The sequence below is a fragment of the Carcharodon carcharias genome, chromosome 30 (genome assembly GCF_017639515.1).
Source record: "Carcharodon carcharias isolate sCarCar2 chromosome 30, sCarCar2.pri, whole genome shotgun sequence".
NCBI classification, from domain to species: domain Eukaryota; kingdom Metazoa; phylum Chordata; class Chondrichthyes; order Lamniformes; family Lamnidae; genus Carcharodon; species Carcharodon carcharias.
Window position 1 is genome coordinate 16,859,302 of NC_054496.1, and position 20,199 is coordinate 16,879,500.

General features: G+C 43.5%; 1 protein-coding gene across 3 annotated transcripts in view; it reads right to left on the bottom strand.

Annotated features, from left to right (window-relative positions):
• smarca4a (SWI/SNF related, matrix associated, actin dependent regulator of chromatin, subfamily a, member 4a) overlaps positions 1–20,199 on the bottom strand; it is a 120,356-nt gene that overhangs the window by 60,211 nt on the left and 39,946 nt on the right. For all 3 annotated transcript variants that reach the window (XM_041177107.1, XM_041177108.1, XM_041177106.1), the window contains exons 2-8: positions 14,034–14,291; positions 11,491–11,623; positions 9,987–10,361; positions 8,524–8,622; positions 6,012–6,270; positions 5,014–5,140; positions 979–1,152 (exon numbers count right to left, since the gene is read on the bottom strand). In XM_041177107.1, coding sequence (XP_041033041.1) covers positions 979–1,152; positions 5,014–5,140; positions 6,012–6,270; positions 8,524–8,622; positions 9,987–10,361; positions 11,491–11,623; positions 14,034–14,255 — 1,389 coding nt within the window. In that variant the 5' untranslated portion in view covers positions 14,256–14,291. The remainder of the gene's footprint in view (positions 1–978; positions 1,153–5,013; positions 5,141–6,011; positions 6,271–8,523; positions 8,623–9,986; positions 10,362–11,490; positions 11,624–14,033; positions 14,292–20,199) is intronic.

Sequence of the window (20,199 nt, forward strand, 5' to 3'; positions counted from 1 at the left end):
AATATTATTGTGATTTATTGCAAAGGTAGGTTAATAGTGGGGTTTGGATTAGTTTCTCTGTTTCAGGTTGTGTGTGTGTGTGTAGGGTGGGGTTTAATTAAATTGCAGACAGCAAGTCTGGAGCTTTTGAGTTAGCAAAAGCGAAGCTAGGTTTGAAATGCTAAATATGTAAACATGGCTGAAGTTTTAGAATATGAAGCGTGAAGAACATTTGCGTTTTTAGCTAAACCAGAGTAGGTAAAGTGTTACACCTAGTCATAAGAGGCTAAGCCAAACAGTGTGTTTATTTTTCCCAAAGATTACTGATAATGTGAGTGCTATGAAAGATTTATATTATGGAAAAAATAAAGTTGCAAAGACATATTGGAACAATGGGATTTACATTGAAAAGGGAGAAACATGTATAAAGGAGTTGAGGTTATGTGTAAGCAGAAGGCACTCTAAGCTCTAGCAAGTGTGAAAAGCCTCCAGCCTCTAGGTATCAAGTTGCTGTCTACAGGAACTGGAGCTAAGAAAACTCAATGTGAATATCACTGTCCAGGGTACTGTGTGCTTTGCCTGGGTCTGTTGAAATTTATTTGTTTTTACTGTTGTCTCAACGGAGGTGTAACTGCAGGTCAGATTAATTAGGGGAGCTGGGATTTATCATAGTAGTCATTTGTAGACCCATGTATGTGCTTAAAATAATTTCTTTTATTAATAAATGTTTAATTTAGTTTTGTAAAAAACCTCTAAGACTTGGTAGACTTATTACTACTGAATTCAAGGCACGGATCACAAAATAAAACTACAAGCTACAAGACCAGTTGTGGCAGCTGTTTCAAGTTTCCTTCTGGGATTTGAGCAGCTCAGCATTTACCATCCGCTGTGCCATAACAGTGCCTTGCAACAGTTTATTATGTTAAAGGTGCAATATAAATGCAAGTCGCTGTTGTGACAGTGCACGTGTGATATATTTAATTCCCAAGACACTTGTACCTGATGTTTCTGTCTGCGCTTGCGTTCTTGCTCAATCTTCTGCTGCTTCTCAAGTTTTTCAGTGATGCGTGCCTCGCGGAGTGACTGCCGCTTGCTGCGTTTGTAAGCCTTCGCGTTCAGTGCCGTCTCAAGGGCTGTGTCCCTCCTCATACACACCACCACTTCCTGACGGAGCTGAGGACAAAACAGAGAGGTCAGCTCATCACAAGCAGCCTGACAGGGAACAACGTCCAGCATCACACCAGACTGACATCAAGAAACATTCTAAGAACAGTAGAAAACACATTTTCTTCACTAATGTTTGCTTTGTCAGAATAGTCAACAGATAAGAGCACTGGTGAATAATGACATTGCCTACTGCTCCAAAGCCATAAATGTGCACTGCTCATAATTTTAACAGGTCAAACATACCCTCTCAAGCATGATTCACCTTTAATCAATAGATTGCATATGGCTGCAGTACTCATAAGTACCTGTGGGCAGTGCTGCTAAGAACAGCAGCAACAACAAGCTCAGTGTTGACACCTGTTGTAACATGCAGGTATTGTAGCTGCTTGCAGCCTGTGCTGTAAAATTAAAATGGAATTGTTGCAAATTTGCCGTAATTTTAAATTCTGAAATGCAATTGCTCATGAACGAGGCTTGTAATATTATCTAGGCTTTTAACTGATATAATGACCCAATGTAAAAGTCTAGATAAAAGCAAAATGCTGTGGATACTGGAAATCTGAAACAAAAACAAAAATTGCTGGAAAAACTCAGCAGGCCTGACAGCATCTGTGGAGAGAAAGGCAGAGTTATGAAGAAGAGTCATAGGAAATGTAAAAGTCTCCCTGGTTGCAACTTCTGAGAGTGTAACTAGCACTCCCAACTAGCCATAGAATGCATGAGACCAATTTTTGATACTTGGGTAAAGCATTCCAAAAGAAATCAGACACTTGGTAAACTCCATTGGGAACTCAGAGTAAAATCCCAACCTATTGAAGATAACAAAAAGGTCAGACCCAGTTTTCTGTAAGGATCTAACCAATGAGCTGAACTCATTGTGTCTGGCATCTTATTGATGTCACCCTTTTATAAAAGGAACAAGAAATGAAAAATATTCCAATCTGAAATGCACTTCTCTAGCACCATTTTTTAAAAAAAATCTTTCATGGGATGTGGGAAGCACTGGAAGCCAGCATTTGTTGCCCATCCCTAATTTCCCTTGAGAAGATGGTGGTAAGTTGCCTTCTTGAACCACTGCAGTCTATCTGGTGGCACCTTTTATGACCTCAAAATATCACAAAGAGCTTTACGGCCAATTAATTACTTTTCGAAATGTAGTTACTGCTGTATTGTAGGAAATTCAGCAGCCAATTTGCACACAGCAAGCTCCCACAAACAGCAATGTGATAATGGCCAGATTTTTTTTTTAGTGATTCTGGTTGAGAGATAAATATTGGCCACCCCTGCTCTTCTTCCAGATAAAGCTATGGGTTTTTTCACCTCCACCTGAAAGGGCAACTGGGCCCTCAGTTTAACACTTCATCCAAAAAACAGCACCTCTGAGTGCAAGACTCGCTCAGTACAGCACTGGAATGTCAGCCTAGATTATATGCTCAAGTCTCTTGAGTGGGACTTGAACATTTTGGCTCAAAAGCTAGAATGCTACCAAATGACCCACAACTGATACTTATCTGCAATAGGGGTTATAATTGGCCTCAGTACCCCTACGCTGGGGCAGAGGAAAGAGGAGAATATCAGTCGAGGTTTCCACTCCTACTGGAAACTTCAGTTGTCTGGGCAGCAGCTGAGGACAGGATTGGAATGCAGCACGATGCCCACTATAGACAGATGGCATTTTGACACAGTTGGGTGACAGGGAGTGCCCAGCAAGGGGTTGGGGGGTGGGTGGGGGGGGTGTGCACACAGCATATGTGGAACCACAGTCAGGCAAAACTTTGAACATTGAAGTTTGAGGGTCAAATGTGGAGCGAGGGTGGGGGTGGGGGCTGAGAATACAAATGGGGAAGCGAACTGGGAAGACAGGTACTACAATGGTCTGGATTAATCCTGGCGTGTTTTACAGAAAAAAGGTTAGAGACAGAATTCATTAGAAATGCACAAGGGATGAAGAACTTCAGATATGTGGGGAGACTGGAGAAGCTGGTAGTGTTTTCCTTAGAGCAGAGAACGTTAAGGACCGGTTCAAAATCATTTGCTCCATCAAAGCCCTTAAAAAGGAGAAACTGTTTCCACTGGCAATAAGGTCAATAACTAAAAGACACTAATTTAAGATAATTGACAAAAGAACCAGAGGTAAGATCATTCAGCCATTATGACACATGAGGTGGTGATTTGGTCCATCGAGTCCACACTGGAAAATGAGGGGAACTTTTATTTAAATGCAGCTAGTTGCTATGATCTGGAATACAGTGCCTGAAAAGGTATGGAAAGCAGATTCAGTAGTAAATTTCAAAAAGGGAATTGGATAAAAACTTGAAGAGGGAATTTTGCAGGGTAATGGGGAAAGAGCAGGGGAGTGGGGTTACTCAGATAGCTCTACCAAGGAGCCAACACAGGCATGATGAGCCAAAAGGCTTCCTTCTATGATCTGTTGTGGTTAAATAATGGTTCAATTGTTTTTGGTTCTTGGAGCCTCATTTTCTGATGATCTTTTATAGTTTGTAAATGTCACCGGGGAGATGGGGTAGATAATGTTTTATCTGGTTTGTCAGATGTACGGTGGATATACGGCAGATCCTTCCTTCTGAATGGACTTTGCTTTCGGGGATTGGGACAACCCAACCCACTGCAGGTGACTGACCTGTGTATTTGGATGCCACGGTTATGCCAACATTTCCATTTGACGTGTGTCAGTGGGAGATGTGCTTTTAAAGTTTTTGTCATCCTAACTCTCGATAAAATGCCTGTGTGCAGGCAGACAAGCGGAGAAAAGGCAAAAGGGGAATGAGCTAAGTTCAGAGTGTCTGGGGGGTGAAGGACAGGTGGTATAAGCTGAAGTTAATCTAGTCAAGTTTGTGGAGAGTGTGATTTGATATAAGTTTTCAAGATATTAGATTGGGTAGACAGGGAGAAACTATTTCTGCTAGTTGGGAAGTCTGGGCCTAGGGGACATAGTCTAAAAATTAGAGCCAGGCCTTTCAGGAGTGAAGTTAGGAAACACTTCTACATGCAAAGGATGGTACAAGTTTGGAACTCTCTTCTGCAAATGGCTTTTAATGATAGATCAATTAATTTTAAATCTGTACTACTAGATTTCTGTTAACCAAAGGACAAAGGCAAAAGGGGAGTTAGCTAAGTTCAGGGTGTCTGAGGGGAGAAGGACAGGTGGTAAAGGAGTTAAGTCATGGATCTGCCATGATCTGTGACTGGCAGAACAGGCTCAAGGGGCTAATTGGCCTCCTCCTGTTCCTATGGTGCATGTCTCCTATATTGATCAGTGAGGCTTTTTGTAGAGCTAATGAGGAACTCTGAACTGGTCCAGCAATAGGGAGGCAAGAGCAGCCAGCAGCAGATGGAGCTGGCCAGGAAGAGCAGCTCTGTGGGGCTGGGATGTGAGGCTGTGTGTGTGCTGGTTAGGAAGGGAGTGTCCCAGAAGGTCCAGAGCCTGCACAGGCCAGGAAATGAAAGCCAGCAAGGTTGGAGAGTGAGAATGTGTCATGTGCAGGTTAGAAACACAAGCTATATGAGGCAAGAAATGAAATTATAGGCAGAATTTTATGGCCCCTTTGTGGAAGGGGCAGGGCCGTAAAATGCGGCGAGCTGTTCAAAACTCCACTGACTTCGGCCGGAAGGAAAATCTCACTGGTGGGAAGGGCCATAAAATTTCGCCGTGTGTGTGCGTGTGGGAGGGAACACAATGGGGAGCTGGTAGCACTGCTTCTAAATAGAACTCACATAGGGGACTTTTTATTTAGATTGCATGCAGTTGTGTTCATTTATTTTTTTAAATTTGTAGCCAGTAAGGCCACTGTTATGGTACAATGAGGGATGTGAAGAAAAATAAAGCCTTCGTGGCCTGATACCAACCTGCCTTTGAAAATTAAGGAGCCGCAGGGCCTTGAGTTCAATGGTTGCTTTGGTGCGAAGGTCTCCAGCTAGTGAGCCAGGGAGGTTTTCCAGCTCTTGGATCCGATGGGAAATGCGTGCTTGCAGCCTGCCAACAAAACCAAAAATCAACAGTGAAATTATGGACATTGAATATTATAGTTAAAGGACATAGGAGCATCTTGAGATCTTGTCAGCACAATTCACAGGTATAAAGTATAACACTGGTCACGGTGTTCATGACATGCAATTATAATTCTAATTATTTGAAACAGTTCATTAATGAGAGGGCACATTATGCAAGGCAGAGGTTTTGCATCTGGTTCATTAAAGTGTAAAAATTGCAGATAGTGTCACCTCAGAACTGTTGGACCTGTAAAGTGCACTCACTGACCTACGGCAGGATTATACTTCTGCCACTAGAAGAATTTGAGATTTTGGTGGCTCGAGGAGGACCCCTAGTGCCAGGAACCCAGTTAACATACTCAAAAAGAACAACTTCTATTTATATAATGCTTTTAACATAGTAAAATGTTGCAAGGTGCTTCATAGGAGCATTAGCAAACAAAATTTGACACTGAACCTTATAAGGAGAGGTGACCAAAAGTTCAGTCAAAGAGAAATGTTTTAAGGAGTCTTAAAAGGAGGAGAGAGAAAAACAGAAAGTGGTTTAAGGAAGGAATTCTGGAGCTTAGGGCCTAAGGCAGTCAGAAGGCATAGGTGCCAATGTGGAGTCATTAAATTTTGGGTGCTCAAGAGGCTAGAACTAGATGAGCACCGAGATCTCAGAGGGTTGTAAGGCTGAAGAAGATTACAGAGATAGGGAGGAGTAAGGCCATGGAGGGATTTGTAAACAAAGATGAGAATTTTAAAACATGCCAGGGGGAAATATTTAGATGCCTGAACGTGCCAAAAAAAGTCAGGGCCAGGAATAGTGTCTCTCCAAACAAGCATTCCGTCCTGAAATAACCTCTCCTTACCGGTACTCGCGTTCTTGGAGAAGCTCAACTGGGTCCAGCCCTCGTGGTTTCTGAATGGGGGTGATCCGGTTCTGTTTCTGATGGTGCTGCACCATAGGGGCTGGCTGAGCTGGCTGGCCTGGTGACTGAGTCTGAGGAGGCATCACCGGGGAGGCGGCAGGGGGCACTGCTGGAGGCGCTGGGGAAGGTCGACCAGTGGGCTGCGGGGGTGCAAGTTTCTGGGGGGCACTGGTTGGAGCAGTAGCATTGGCCATTGGACCTGAAAGAGAGAAAGGTCGTGAGGATTACAGGAAAGTATTAACCATGCTACCCACCTCTGCCAGATCACCTGAGGCTGGTTGGCACTCGCCAGGAAATGGGTGTCCCCCAGACCTGCTCCACTCCAAATCTGCTGAGTTTGGTCTGCATTTGAAGTTTGTGATTTAAAACTTTATTCCAGAACAAAATGAAAGACATGCATTTCTACAGTGCCTTTCACAACCTCAGGATCTCACAAAGTGCTTTGCAGCTGATGAAGCACTTTTGCAGCGTAGTCACTGTTTTAATGTAGGAAATGGGCAGCTAATTTGTGCATAGCAAGCTCCCACAAACAGCAGTGCGATAATGACCAGTCAATAAATTGAATTATGTTAGTTGAGGGATAAACATTGAACGCCAGGGAGAACATCTTTGCTTTTCCTCAAATAGTGCTGTGGAATTTTTATTGTCCACCAGAGAGGACAGGCAGGGCTTCAGTTTAACATCTCATCATCTGAAAGATGGCACCTCTGAAAGTGCAGTACTCCTTCAGTACTGCACTGAGTATCAGCCTGGATTGCATGCTCAAGTCTCTGAAGTGGGGCTTGAACCCACGACAGCGAGAGAGCTGCTCACTGAGCCATGGCTGACACATTCATGAAGATTAAAGATCCAGTAGCATTCTGAGGAAGTACTGTGTTATCAGAAGAGTCAACCCATGGGTGAGCCTTGATCATAATGAGAAAATTGATGTGAACTTTAAAAAAAATATCTTGCCTGCAGGGACAGATAACAGCCTGTTCTTCATTGACAGGAGATGAAAAGAAAATCTGTTCCATAGCAAAAGAAAATTGCCACTTGTGTGCATCAATCCTATTTTACATTGCCTGTCTGGGTGGTTTAGGTGGATATTAAAGTTCCCAAGGCCCTATCAAAAGAATTCTTCCTGGCTAATACTCCTCCCTCAACTAACCAAAACAGATTAACTGATCCTTTCAGTTTGTGAGATCTAGCTGCTATTCTTGTCTACAGAACAAGAGTTCCCTAGCTGAAATGTAATTCATTGAGTGTGAAGTGCTCTGGAATGTTATTTTGAGAGTCCTGAAAAGGCAGCACTTCACGTACAGCTTTTGTTGCCTTTTCAAAAAGACGTAGCATTGTCATTCTGAGGCGCTATCAGACATAAAGCCTGGCTATCGCCAGACCCACAGTTGACTAGCATTTTAAGCCCATTACTCTCAATAAAAGGAAGCAATCAAACCCCATAGATTGTTCTTCCTGTCAATACCAAGGTCGTTAAGAAACACTTCTTAGCTTAAAAGTCATGTGACTCCTTACTTTGTGTTTGGAGGTTAACGCTAAAAAACCACATCACAGCACGTCTGTCAAGGAAAGACAGAGCCTGCTTCTGACTCCTTCATATTAGCTCTTTGGAAATTGTAACAGCTTACTTTAAATTTACCTCCAGTCTGGCCCTTCTTTCTATTCCAACCTACCTGATCAAATATAAAGCAACACTACTCTTGGTCAGTGCTTTCATAGGAACATGGGGAGGCTATTCAGTCCCTTGAGGCTGCTCCTTCATTCAATTAGATCCTGGGTGATCTGTTCCTCAACTCTGTTTACTCACCTTTGCTCCACATTCCTTGATATCCTTACCCAACAAAAACCTGTCAACCTCAGACTTGAAAGCTCCAATGTCCCCCAGCATCCACAGCCTTTTGCTTTCCACCATCCTTAGTGTGAAAGGAGTGCTTTCTGATTTCTCCTGAATGGCCTACATTCTAATTTTAAGATCGTGTGACTTTGTTCTTGATTCCTTCTCTAGGAGAAATTACTTCTGCATATCTACACCATCAAATCCTTGTAATATTTTAAACTCTTTGATCAGATCACCCCTCAATCTTCTCTACACAAGTGAATACAAGCTAGGTTCATACAACCTGCCCGCATAATTCAACCCTTTCAAAGTGCCCACTCTTGTTCCTCCAAAAATCTACTGTTTTACACTTCCATCCTCCTCCCTCCATTGAAATCAAACTTATTGCACCTGACCTAACTTATTCCTTTGCAGGATCTGAGAAGTAGTAGAAATCCTCACAGTGCCCCAGTCTTCCCTTCCACCTATCACCTTTTAGAGCACAAATTTGAGGTCAGTCCATAGCTACTTCCTGTTTTATCTAGTCTTCATTTTTACCCTCAGTGCCCTCCTGCATTACAGTCCTTGGCCATTCAACCAGGTGTCCTGATAACTCTAAAGACCAAAGAAGCTTACCTTCTGGCCAAGGTTTTGAGGGGCCACCAGGAGGCTGGCACTGCATTCCCTGATTGACTCCAGCAGATCCTGGAGGCATCATGTTGGATCCTCCCATACCTATAAAATAGGGTTGAGGGGAGAGAAAGTCAAATGGATGAACTGGCACAGGAGGGAATGGTTTTAGAATCAGAAATAATGACAAACAATGGGAAGCTTGTGTGAACACAATACTTTGGCAGGTCCTGCATATGGTCAATTCCTGGCAACAAAATGTTTGGCAGGTTCTTGCTTTACTGGTCCCTTCCAGACCACACATCATCCTGAGATAGTGTGGGGTGGGGGTGCAGCCAGTCCCAGGCTACCACAAAGACACAAAACATGTCAACTGCTCAGTGATGATGCTTCCTCAAATCTGTACCTCCCTTCACCCCTGCAGAGAGAAACCTGGGACCTCCTCAGCATCCCCTGCACAACTGAGACCTGCGCAATTGAAAATAAACTCAGAGAAAATACCATAAGAATAGGGAGAGGCCATTTAGCCTCTCAAGTCTGTTCCACCATTCAATAAGATCATGGCTGATCTGCGACCTTACTCCATATACTCACTTTTGCTCCCATCCCTTCATACCTCTGGTTAACTGAAATCCATGAATTGAAGATATAAAATTGACAACTGACCCAGTAGCAACTGCCCATCGCATGTGGAGGAGTTCTCTAACTTGACTACTGAGAGCTCTGGCTCCAATCTTTAGGCTACATCCTCTGTCCTAAACTCACCAACCAATGGAAATAGTTTCTCTCTATCAACCCTTTCAGTTTTTCTTAATACCCCCACTGAGAGATTCTGCTTGATGTTTGTAGTGTTAAAGGGGACTATCAGGCTTTCACTTACACACAACATGGGAGGTGGCCATTCAGTTTATTGTGCCTGTGCTGGCCCTTTGAAAGAGCTATCCAACTAGTCCCACTCCCCTGCCCTTTCCCCACAGCCCTAGCAATTTTCCCCTTTATTTATTTATCTAATTTCCTTTTGAAAGTTACTGAATCTGCTTCCCCCCCACCCTAGAAGGCAATGTATTCCAGATCATAACAACTCGCTGTTTAAAAAATATTCTCTTCACCTTCCTCCTGCTTATTATCCCAATTATCTCAAATACATGTCGTCTGGCTACTAACCCTTCTACCAATGGAAACTGTTTCTCCTAATTCTATCACAACTCCTCATCATTTTGTATTGCATGAAATCTATAGCCAAAGGGTTTTGAAAGATATATGTTTTGCATGCAGATCTAGATATAGTGGTATATTAAATACTTGGTCGATGAGACCCTGATGAGCTTAAGAGGGAAGCACAATTGTCTTTCAGTGCAGTCGCTCGCATGAGTATGTCTGCATTATACTGGAGCTTGGCTCGCTTGCCAACGCTAACAATCAATGCAAATTAAGAGTGCGACTGGAAAACTAAGTGAAGAGGTAGGTACCGAGCGGCCTGTTGTAGTTCCCGGGTGCTGGGCCTGGAGCTGGTCCAGTTCCAGGGGTGGAGGGCGGAGGTAGTGATGACATCTGCTGCTGCATTCCAGGCGGGGGTCTCTTCCCTTGGACAGCCAGCTGTAGGTGGTCCGGGATGGGCTGACCTCTTGCCAGCATCTTGTATGCCATGATCTGTGCTCGCAGCTGATGCAGCTGCCCCTGGTTGAAAGGAGAGGGGCCTCGGTTTTGCTGCCCCAGGGTCTGGGGGTCCCCACCATCCATAGGAACGCCACCTGGTCCAGAAGACATAGGGGGTGCTGAAGGGGGGCCATTAGCAGGTACTGGACTTGGGGCGTGCTCAGCACCTCCCAGAGGAGAAGGGTAACCTGCAATTGAAGAGTTGTTACAGGTTAACCTTTGTCTTTCTGATAGCTAAACAACAACTTGCATTTTTAAAGAACTTTTACATAATAAAATGGACCAATGTTTTAATTGTATCGATTGAGGTTAAGCACATACAGGTGGAGGGCATTGATTGGATGGATACTTAGTGTATATAAAGGGACGCTTACTGACACAAGAGTTGAGTGGAGTCAGGGGATATATACCTGTAATGTTTCATTCTGTGAATAAATCTATTCCAAGTAAAAACTGGCTCTGGTTTCTTCTTTCACCAAACAGCTATCAGGAGTATAACATAAGATGCTTCACAGGAGTATTACCAAACAGAATGAGTTGACAATCCTCAGAAAGAGGTATTAGGGCAGATGACCAAAAGTGTTTTAAAGAGCATTTTAAAGGAGTGAAGAGAAATAGATGGGCAGAGACGTTTACGGATAGGATTCCAGAACTTAAAGCCTAGACAGCTGAAAGCATGGTAGCCAGTGATGGGTGATGAAAATTGTGATGCGCAAAAGCATTGGATGAGTTTGGAGATTTCAGATGGTTGTAGGCAGTGTTTCCTTTAAGCCGTGTGAGTGGACAGATGTGCAGCAAGTGTGAAGGTGCTGCACAGGCTGCTCACAAGCTATCCACAACAAGGAAAATCTAGTGAAATCATTGGTTGTAGGGCTGCAGAAGGTTACAGAGATAGGGTGGAGGGGGTGGTGGGGAGGGTGAGGCCAAGGTGGGATTTGAAAACAAGGGTGAAAATGTTAAAATCTAGATGTTGCTTAATCTGGAAGCAATGAAAGACAGCAAGCCCAGCTGGGGGTGGGGATGGTGATGCATGAATGGGATGGTACGAGTTGAGATACAGACGGCAGAGTTCTTTATTGCACAGGAAAGAAATGGAAGTAAAATCAGATGCAGGGAAGTCCCTTCAGATTGCAGTCCCTTTACTCCAGGCTGTGGTTGCTGATAGAGGCCAGCAGTGGGTCAATCATTTATTTGTTTTTAAATGGGTTAGTATGCGGTGCCTAAGGCAAGAGGTGCGAAAATAATATCATTCGCAATCAAATTGTTCTTTTTATTAAAACAAAATAAAAAGCTTTGCATTGAAGCAAAGCATGTTACCTTGTGAATGCTGATCCATGGGGCTAGGTGGTGGTCCCATGCCACTGTGTCCTCCTGACCTCATGCCAATAGATTTCATCTGACTGTAACGCGGGTCATCAGGCATCACCTTTTCATGCATCGATTCCATTGCCTGCAAAGAGAAAAGATGTTGGAGGCAGCATTTCCCTTCAGCTGGCAGAGAACTGCAATTACTGTACACAGCCTGTACCCATAAATGTGCAATCCATTAATGTCACAGTCTTCTGGCGTTCTGTGGACAAAACTCTCAGGGAAACAGATGCAATGGGACAGGGGAGGGGGTTGGGATTTAGCTGTGATTAACCCAGCAGCCTGAGCACTGAGCTGTAGCAGGTGCCTTGAAGGTCTCTGCATTACAAATGGCTGGTAAGAACTGCACAATACATGCACATGATGGGACCATTAACACGAGGGGAGCTGCTGAAATCAGGAGATAAGGTGCAATTGACAGGCTTCCTATGGAGCCTGCCTCTCAGCAGCCTGCCGCCGCTGATTAACACAAAGAATCATGCTTACTGCACATGGATTCAAAGAGGGTTCAGCAGAAATGTCAAAGTCAGCCTTTCGAACACCACTGACACTGAGTTACAGAGTACTAAGGAGTAGAATGCAGCAGAACTTAACTGTTTGATGCCATTAAAGCAGAAAGAAAAGCAGGAACTGACCCTGTAGCAGATATTGCAAGCCAAACAACAGAGAAACTGGTATAACTAGAGAAGTATGATAACAGATATTGTTTTTCCAAGAGCCGTGGTATATCAGAGTGCTACACAGAAGGGTGTGGTATATTATGGTGTTACTCAGAGGGAGTGGAGTATCAGGGTGCTATAGAGAGGAAACTGATCCAATCAGGGTGCTACTCAAAGGGATGCGGTGTATTAGGGTGCTACACAGAGGGATGTCATATATCGGCGTGTCATACAGAGTGTGGGTATGATAGTTTAGTTAATCATACAGAGGGAACTGATGCTTATCAGGATGTTATACATATACAGCATTTGTATTATTTTATTTATTTAGTGAATGCAAATCCCTGAAGCCAAGCAGTAGCCTCCCCATTTGCTGAGTTTAAGGTGATTAGTCCGTCACTTAGTATATAGCAGGGACACTCTTCAGCAGTTTTTCCACAAGTGCATAGGAGATTTATACTGAGACCCCAGTGGTGGAGGTTGGCTGCGTAGGGCCCTGTATACAAGGGTGTATATAGGGATATTATGCAGAGGGTTGTGGCTGAAGGAATACATAGATATATTATGCAGTGAGGCAGCATGTTATACAGGTAGAAGTTTTGGGTCGGAAGTTATACAGCGTAGGAAAGTGGTACTGAAGTAGTGTTAAATGGGGAGATTGGGTACAAGAAATGTAATAAGGAGTTTTGCACGCAGATTATTACACTTTTGTGCCCTGTCTCAGAGGCTGATAATAGATAGATCTATTGAATCTAACTGACTTTGTAGAGAATATTGCTTACAATTTCATATAATACAAAATTCATATAATTTTACAGTACAGGAGGTTATTCAGCCAATCATGCCTTTGCTAGCGCTTTGAAAGAAATATCCAATTAGTTCCACTTCCCTCTCTTCCCCATAGCCCTGCAACTGTTTTCCTTTCAAATATGTATCCAATTCCCTTTTGAAAGTTGCTACTGCTTCCACCACCCTTTTGGGCAGCACTTTCCAGATTACAACAATTTGCTGCTTTAAGAAGAAATCTTATCTACCCTCTCTGTGATATTCAGCAGGGTTTGATTGGGGTGTTACTGCTTATACCTAAGCAACAGTCAGCAGAGGTCATGTCAACTATAATCGTCTTAAAAAACTCCTCCTTTCACCCTGAGAATTAGCAAAAGTCATTTTATTGGGCTATCAGGGCCAAACTGAAAATGGTTTCCTATTGAGAATTTTATGGACAGATTAGGAGTATTGTGCAAAATAATCAACATGGTTAAAAAACTAGGTGAAGACTGGAGATTATGCAAAGCATTGTGGTTGGGTTTAGTCAGGCTTGGCCTTTTTAAAGCCTTCAAACTGTGAGAGAAAGGCTGAGGGAGGTGAGGTATTCCAGGGAGTGGCCTCCTGGAGAGGCAGTGATTGAGCAGTCACAATTTCAATGCAGGTAAGATTCAGGGAGGAGAATCTAGGGAGTGTATTTGCAGCATAGGAGGGTGAGGATAGAAAGCTGAGAAAAGCAATGGTCATTAACCATATCGATAAGGGCGAGGGTCAGGAATCCGGATAAAAGGAAGCATTTGTCAGGCTATGGGTAAACAGCAGGGGAGTGCCACTGATTGCACTGCTTTCAATGAGCTGGCACGGCATGAATGGCCTCCTACGCTGTACACTACAAAAATCTGACCAGGAATACTGGAACTAGTTCACCAAGTCAAACAAATCATCAGTCTAGCCTCATTAGTGTTTTTTCCTTTGCTTTTAAACACTTTTTTAAAAGATTACTTTCTAACACACACTACAGTTTCATCACAAGAGTAAAGATTTTAATAGAAATTTACACCACACTACCTTATGAAGTTGGTGTATGCTTTCTGCAGGGTAACCTCCAGGCCCCTGTGGAGTCATAGAATGGCCAGCAGATGGGGGACCTGGGCTTGGTCCCATCATACTGTGTGCAGAGCCAGGCGAGGGTCCAGGACTGGGACCTAGCATCGATCCAGGAGAAGGCCCAGGTCCTGGTGAGGGGCCTGGGCGAGGGGTGCCTCCCATTGGAGGATCTGGAGTTGACATCTTTCAGCAGCGCTCTTTGATAATTGGTCGTCCACCCTTCAATAAAAAGATGCAGGTTACCCGATGTATTTATCTCCATCCCTGCCTGTCATGCCTTGCTTTGAGTGTCTGATTGCTTGACTTGAGGACTCTGAATTCTAATGGGGGTGTTCTCCCAGTGTCCTGACCAATGTTGGAGCAGAGAAGGTGAAGAAGAGATTTGATAAGGGTGCTTAAAATCACAAAGGGTTTAGATAGAGTAAATAAAGAGCAACTGTTTTAATGGCTAAAGGGTCGATATTGAGAAGGCACAGATTTAAAGTGTAGGCAAAAGAGCCAGAGGCAACATGAGACAAAACCTTTTAAGGAACGAGTGGTTAGGTTTGGAAAGTATTGCCTGAGCCTGATAGGGTGGTGGGTGGATGGAAGTAGCTTTAATTGCAGCATTCAAAATAGAATTGAATAAATATTTGCAGAAGAAAAAATTGCAGAGATATGGGGAGAAAAGGAGTGGGACTTAATGAGCTGCTTTCTGAAAGGGCCAGTGCAGACTCGATGGGCTGAATGGTCTCCTTCTATGCTGCATTATTCAATGAACCAACATCAATAAAAACAGATGACCTGGTCACATTGCTATTTGGGAGAGCCTGCTGTGTGCAAGTTGACCGTCAAGTTTCCTAAATTATAACAGTGGTTACAGCTCAAAAGTACTTTTTAAAATTCTTTCATGAGTTGTGACGGTGATGGGAAGGCCAGCATTTGGATCCCACCCTTAATTGTCCTTGAGGGGGACAATGTCTTCTAACTGAGTGGCCTGCTGGGCCATTTCAAAGGACAGTTAAAACACATCCATAGTGTGGGAGTCTGGAGTCACACATATACCATATTTTCTTCTCTGAAGGTTATTAGTGAACCAAATGGGTTTTTACATAGTCACCATTACTGAAACTAGCTTTTTAATTCCAGATTTATTAATTAACTGAATTTTAAATTCCACCAGCTGCAGTGGTGGGATTTGAACTCACATATCCAGAGAATTAGTCTGAGCGTCTGGGTTACTGGATAAATAACATTACCACTACACTACACTACACTACCATCTCAATGGCGACAAAGTGCTATGAGACATCCTGAGATTTTGTAAGATGCTATATAAATGCAAGTTCTTTTATTTTCTAGGCCTGTTTGATCTGTTCATCAGTGGTCAGTTGAGCACTGCCTATTGTTTACCACCTATTGCTTTTGTATGAAACTTGACATTGCGGTCTAATGGGATCAAATAGGGTCTCAATTGCCCCCTAAAGGCTGGATGCTCTGACAGACACAAAATAGATGACCAATGCCATTATAGTGTGTGAAAAAAAAAATGGAGGATAAAAATTGTTGTCATATGGACTTCTCTTGACATTTTATTCTCCTGCCATTTTTGGTTTATTTATGATGCACCCTCAAGTTGAATAGTCACTCACTGTCAACCTGCATGAAGAATGACCAATTAGGTAAGGCACCATTGAAAACTATGCAACCATGTACCAGCAGAACTGCACTCGAGTAGACCCATGACAGTAGTGGAACTGTACATAAGTGGAAGCAACACCAACAATTTGCATTTATATAGCGCCTTTAATGTAGCACAATGTCACAGCAGCATAATCAAACAACAATTCATGCCTTCGAGAGGTACAGGGACAGGACAGTGGGGGGAAGTAAAAGGTTTTAAATGGTCAAATATGTTAGAAACTGTGTGCATTTCAAAAGGACTGTCATCACTTCTGAACACTTCAATTATTCAACCATGCATGCAGTCATTAGTTCTCAGAAGAATGCATTACTGTGGAAGATTAGATTCTAATTCTGTGGCTGTCGGGTGAGGTTAGACAGGGTACTGATTATACTCAGTGTTGAAAGCATGCAATAATTGGGGAGAAGCATTGTTCTGGGATCAGGATGTGATAGGGGCCCGGAGTGGGAAATAATTTATTGCACTGGAATTCTACATAATGGGAGAGAATGGGAAGTGATTTGGTAGATTGGAATTCAGTGATTAGATTAGGTGTGTGCTGATGTGGAGCCAACTGTACAGTGCTTGGCCTGAATTAAAACTGACATGTGGGTTGCCAGACAAATACACTTCAGGCAGCATTTGTATCGCGTTCAAAATCGTTATGAAGGGGAGGGCAGGCCAGTGAATCCTGGGCAGGTTTCTGCGCTCTCTCAAGGCATAGGCAAAAATAAACGCAACTGTCAACTGAATTATTCAGCCTGACTTGAGTCAAGATTGAGGGGGGGAATTTGAAGAATGTGAGAAGCCCAGAACCCCAAGACAATGCTGAGTTTATTGTGAGGTGGGAAGTTAGTAGGATCTTAACCGGGAGTGGGGTGGAGTTAAAATGGGCTTCAGCATTACAGTCCAGGGGAAAGGCAAGATCGATCACTGCTGATCATTCTCCGGAAACTCCTGTTCATAACTGCTGGCACATAGATGTGATACAAGAACAGTGCTATGAGAATAGGGTCAGCTGTTTGGCCCATTGAGCCTGCACTGGTAGCACTTTATCTCTTTAATCCCATTTTTTTTATTTTATTCAAATCCCTTTATACCCTTATTTCCCAAGTGACTGGTGAGGACAGGACAGGGCTCAGTTGTGATGCTTCCCATGGCCTAATAGTCCATGGACACTTGCTGTCTAGGCTCACACGTGAAGAATGACCATTTGAGTATCCATGAATCTGTAATCCAGGAGGAGTCAGTGCTGTTAGGAGAAGGGAGGGAGCTATAACCTAGGGAGAGATAGTACCTTCAGGAGATGGGGAACTGAACTCAGGAAGAATTAGCACCACTAATGTGTCAGCTATGCCTCAGTTGGTAGCAGGCATCTCCTTTGAGTCAGAAGGTTGTGAATTCAAGTCCCACTCCAGGACTTGAAAATAAAAATCAAGGCTGATGCTTCAGTGCAGTACTGAGGAAATGTTGGGAGGGGCCATTTCTCAATGAAGTGTTAAACCAAGGCCCCATCTGTCCTGTTAGGTGGAAGATCCCATGGCTCTATTTTGAAGAAAAGCAGGAGAGTTATCCCCAGTGTCCAGGCCAATATTCAGCACTTAATGAACATCACTAAAACAGATTACCTGGTCATTATCACATTGCTGTTTGTAGAAGCTTTGCTGTGCACAACTGCCTTTCCCACATTACAACAGTGACTACCCTTCAAAAGTACTTCATTGGGTGTACAGCAATTTTGGACATGCTGCAATCAGGTGCTATATAAATGCAAGTCTTTCATTCTTTTTAGAAGAGGATAGGGAGCTGTACCCCAAGGGTAGTTAGATTGGGGTTAGATAATTTTGACTGTGATGGCATAAATCAGGGACAACAAATCAGAAATGGAGTGACTTTGATGGGAATAAAAATCAGGAGAGATGTAAAACAGATTGGCGGCTCTCTAACATCTGTTTACACTATGGCACAATGTCAAATTTACCCACCAGTGTCTTTAGGAGAGGGGAGGAAAACTGTTGGAAAAATGAAAAAAATACCTAGTTTGGTGGGGAGAAGGGCGAAGAAAGATGGAAGCCTTATAATCAGAAAACTACCAAGTCTTCATATAATACTAGTAGGCATCCCAAGCTGATGCTGACTCAGTGAGATTAACACACATTGCGCAGGGTTGTGGAGATTACCCAGAGTTGGGTCTACTATTAGAGACCTGGTGAGATTGCTGTCTCCAACAGAACACTCTGTTCAGGTGAAACAGGATGGGATTTCCTTTAGCAGGAATTTTGCAGCTTGTACCAGCTCAATTGTAGGACAGTAAAGAGCCAAAACACCTTAGAAACTAGGGTAAGCAGGAAGAGTAAGGTCTTAGAAAACCTTTAGGGGTTGGACAAAAGTGTCATGATGTATTTGGACTGTTTTTATTTAAGGGATTTATCTTAACATACATATTTTATGAAGCCATTTCTTTTGTAAGAAGCTTGCCAAGGTTGCCTCATTCTGTTTCTCTATTAGTGAGGGATTAATGTAAAGTGGAACCATGGCTCAGTTTGCAGCACTGCTGCCTCGAAGTCTAAAGATTGTAGGTTCAAATCCTGCAAAGGAGGTAATTCATGCTGGTACTACTGAAGGAATGTTGCAAGAGCTGCCCTTCTGTGAGACACCAAATAGAGGCCCTGCCTGTCCAATGGCACTATTTGATAAAGAGCCAAGTGAGCATGGCCATTTTTCCTCCCTCAACGAATACCACCCAAAAGCAGATCAACTGGCCGTTCATGTGGCAAACCCTCAGCAACGCTGCCTTCTGCCAGCTTGTGGAATCTTGCTGCGCACAAAACCCCCACTGGGTAACTACAGATACTGTACGGCATTTCAACATCATTTGCTGTAACTCTTTCGAGTTAAAACCAAATAAGAGTCAACCACATTGCTGTGGATCTGGAGCCACACGTAGGCCAGAGCAGGTAAGGATGGCTGATTTCCCTCCCTAAAGGGCATTAGTGAACCAGATAGGTTTTTACAACAATTGACAATGGTTTCATGGTCATCATTAGACTTTTAATTTCAGATTTTTATTGAAATCCCACCATCTGCCATGGCAGGATTCAAACTCAGGTCCCCAGAGCATTATGTTGGATTTCTGCATTACTAGTCCAGCAACTATACCACTACACCATCGTCTCCCGGAGGTCTGAAGTCTGAGCTCCCTCCCAAACTTGTTCACAGATTGTGGGAAAGGCTGCATCCAGAGCTCATTCCCAGCTACCCTGAGAAGGGCTTCTGAGGAGAAAGTGGTGAGCATTCTGATTCATGTAGAATGTGTAGGTCTGGAGACACATGAAAGCCAGACTGGGTTGGATGGCAGGTTCCCGTCCTTGAAAAACATTGGTGAACCAGTTCGGTTTATACAGACAAAGCCCATTTAAAAATCCCACTCCAGGCTTGAGTAATTAAAATCAAGGCCAGTGCAGTACTGATGGTGTACTGCACTGTTGAGAGATGCCATCTTTTGGATGAGAGGTTAAACCAAGGCCTCATCTACCCATTTGAGTGGATGAGAAGGAGCATTCTCCCCTTCTCTCCTGCAATATTTATCCCTCAAACACATCATTTATCCCTCAATCACAACAATTATCTGATTATCACACTGCTGTTTATGGGAGTTTGCTGTGTGCAAATTGGCTCTGTTTTTCTGTAAAGCACTTTGAGATATCTGGATGTTTGGACAAACACTATATAATTGCAAGGTTTTCTTTCTTTTAAGATAGCAGACTTCTGTTAATGTATGTGGGGGAAGGGTGGAGACAAAATAAGGGTGTTCTGACAGCCAAACAGCCTCAAAGAATTGCGTTTGTATAGTGCCTTTCATGACATTGGGACGTTTCAAAGTGCTTTACAGCCAATGAAGTACCTTTGATCTGTAATCACTAGCCTGGGGATGCGAGTTGCATTTAAACTGAGTACTGACTGCAAGATGATTAGGAAGGGTCAGAGTGCTATCTTCAAACATGGCAACTCCACCAACAGTACACCAAGCTGGCAAAGCCTCTTCCTCACGAGCAGCAGGCCTCTATAGCCCAGCAAGATGAAGGTCAGGGTAGCAACAGAGGTCTTGCTCCTTCAGATTTCTTTCATGTGGCTAATTGCTACCATTTCATCCCTCTATCCCATTCTCCACACCCCCACCCCAAAATAGGGGGAAGGGCAGGAAGCAGACACAAAGTGACACACTCCCCAATATGCCACATGCCCCAGTGGCAAGGCCAAGAGTAGGTGGGAGCACAGTGCGCAACCTTCCTCTCCCAAGCCTCAGTGTACTGGCACCTCTCCCCTTCTGCTCAATGGGTAAATATTTGAAGGTATTCAGTTCATTGCTTGCCAAGAGCAGCAACCTCACAGCAAAAACAAAACCTCCCTTCTGAACGTCCTTCTCTTTCCTTCACTTAGGCTATTCTTAGCTTTATTCCCTGC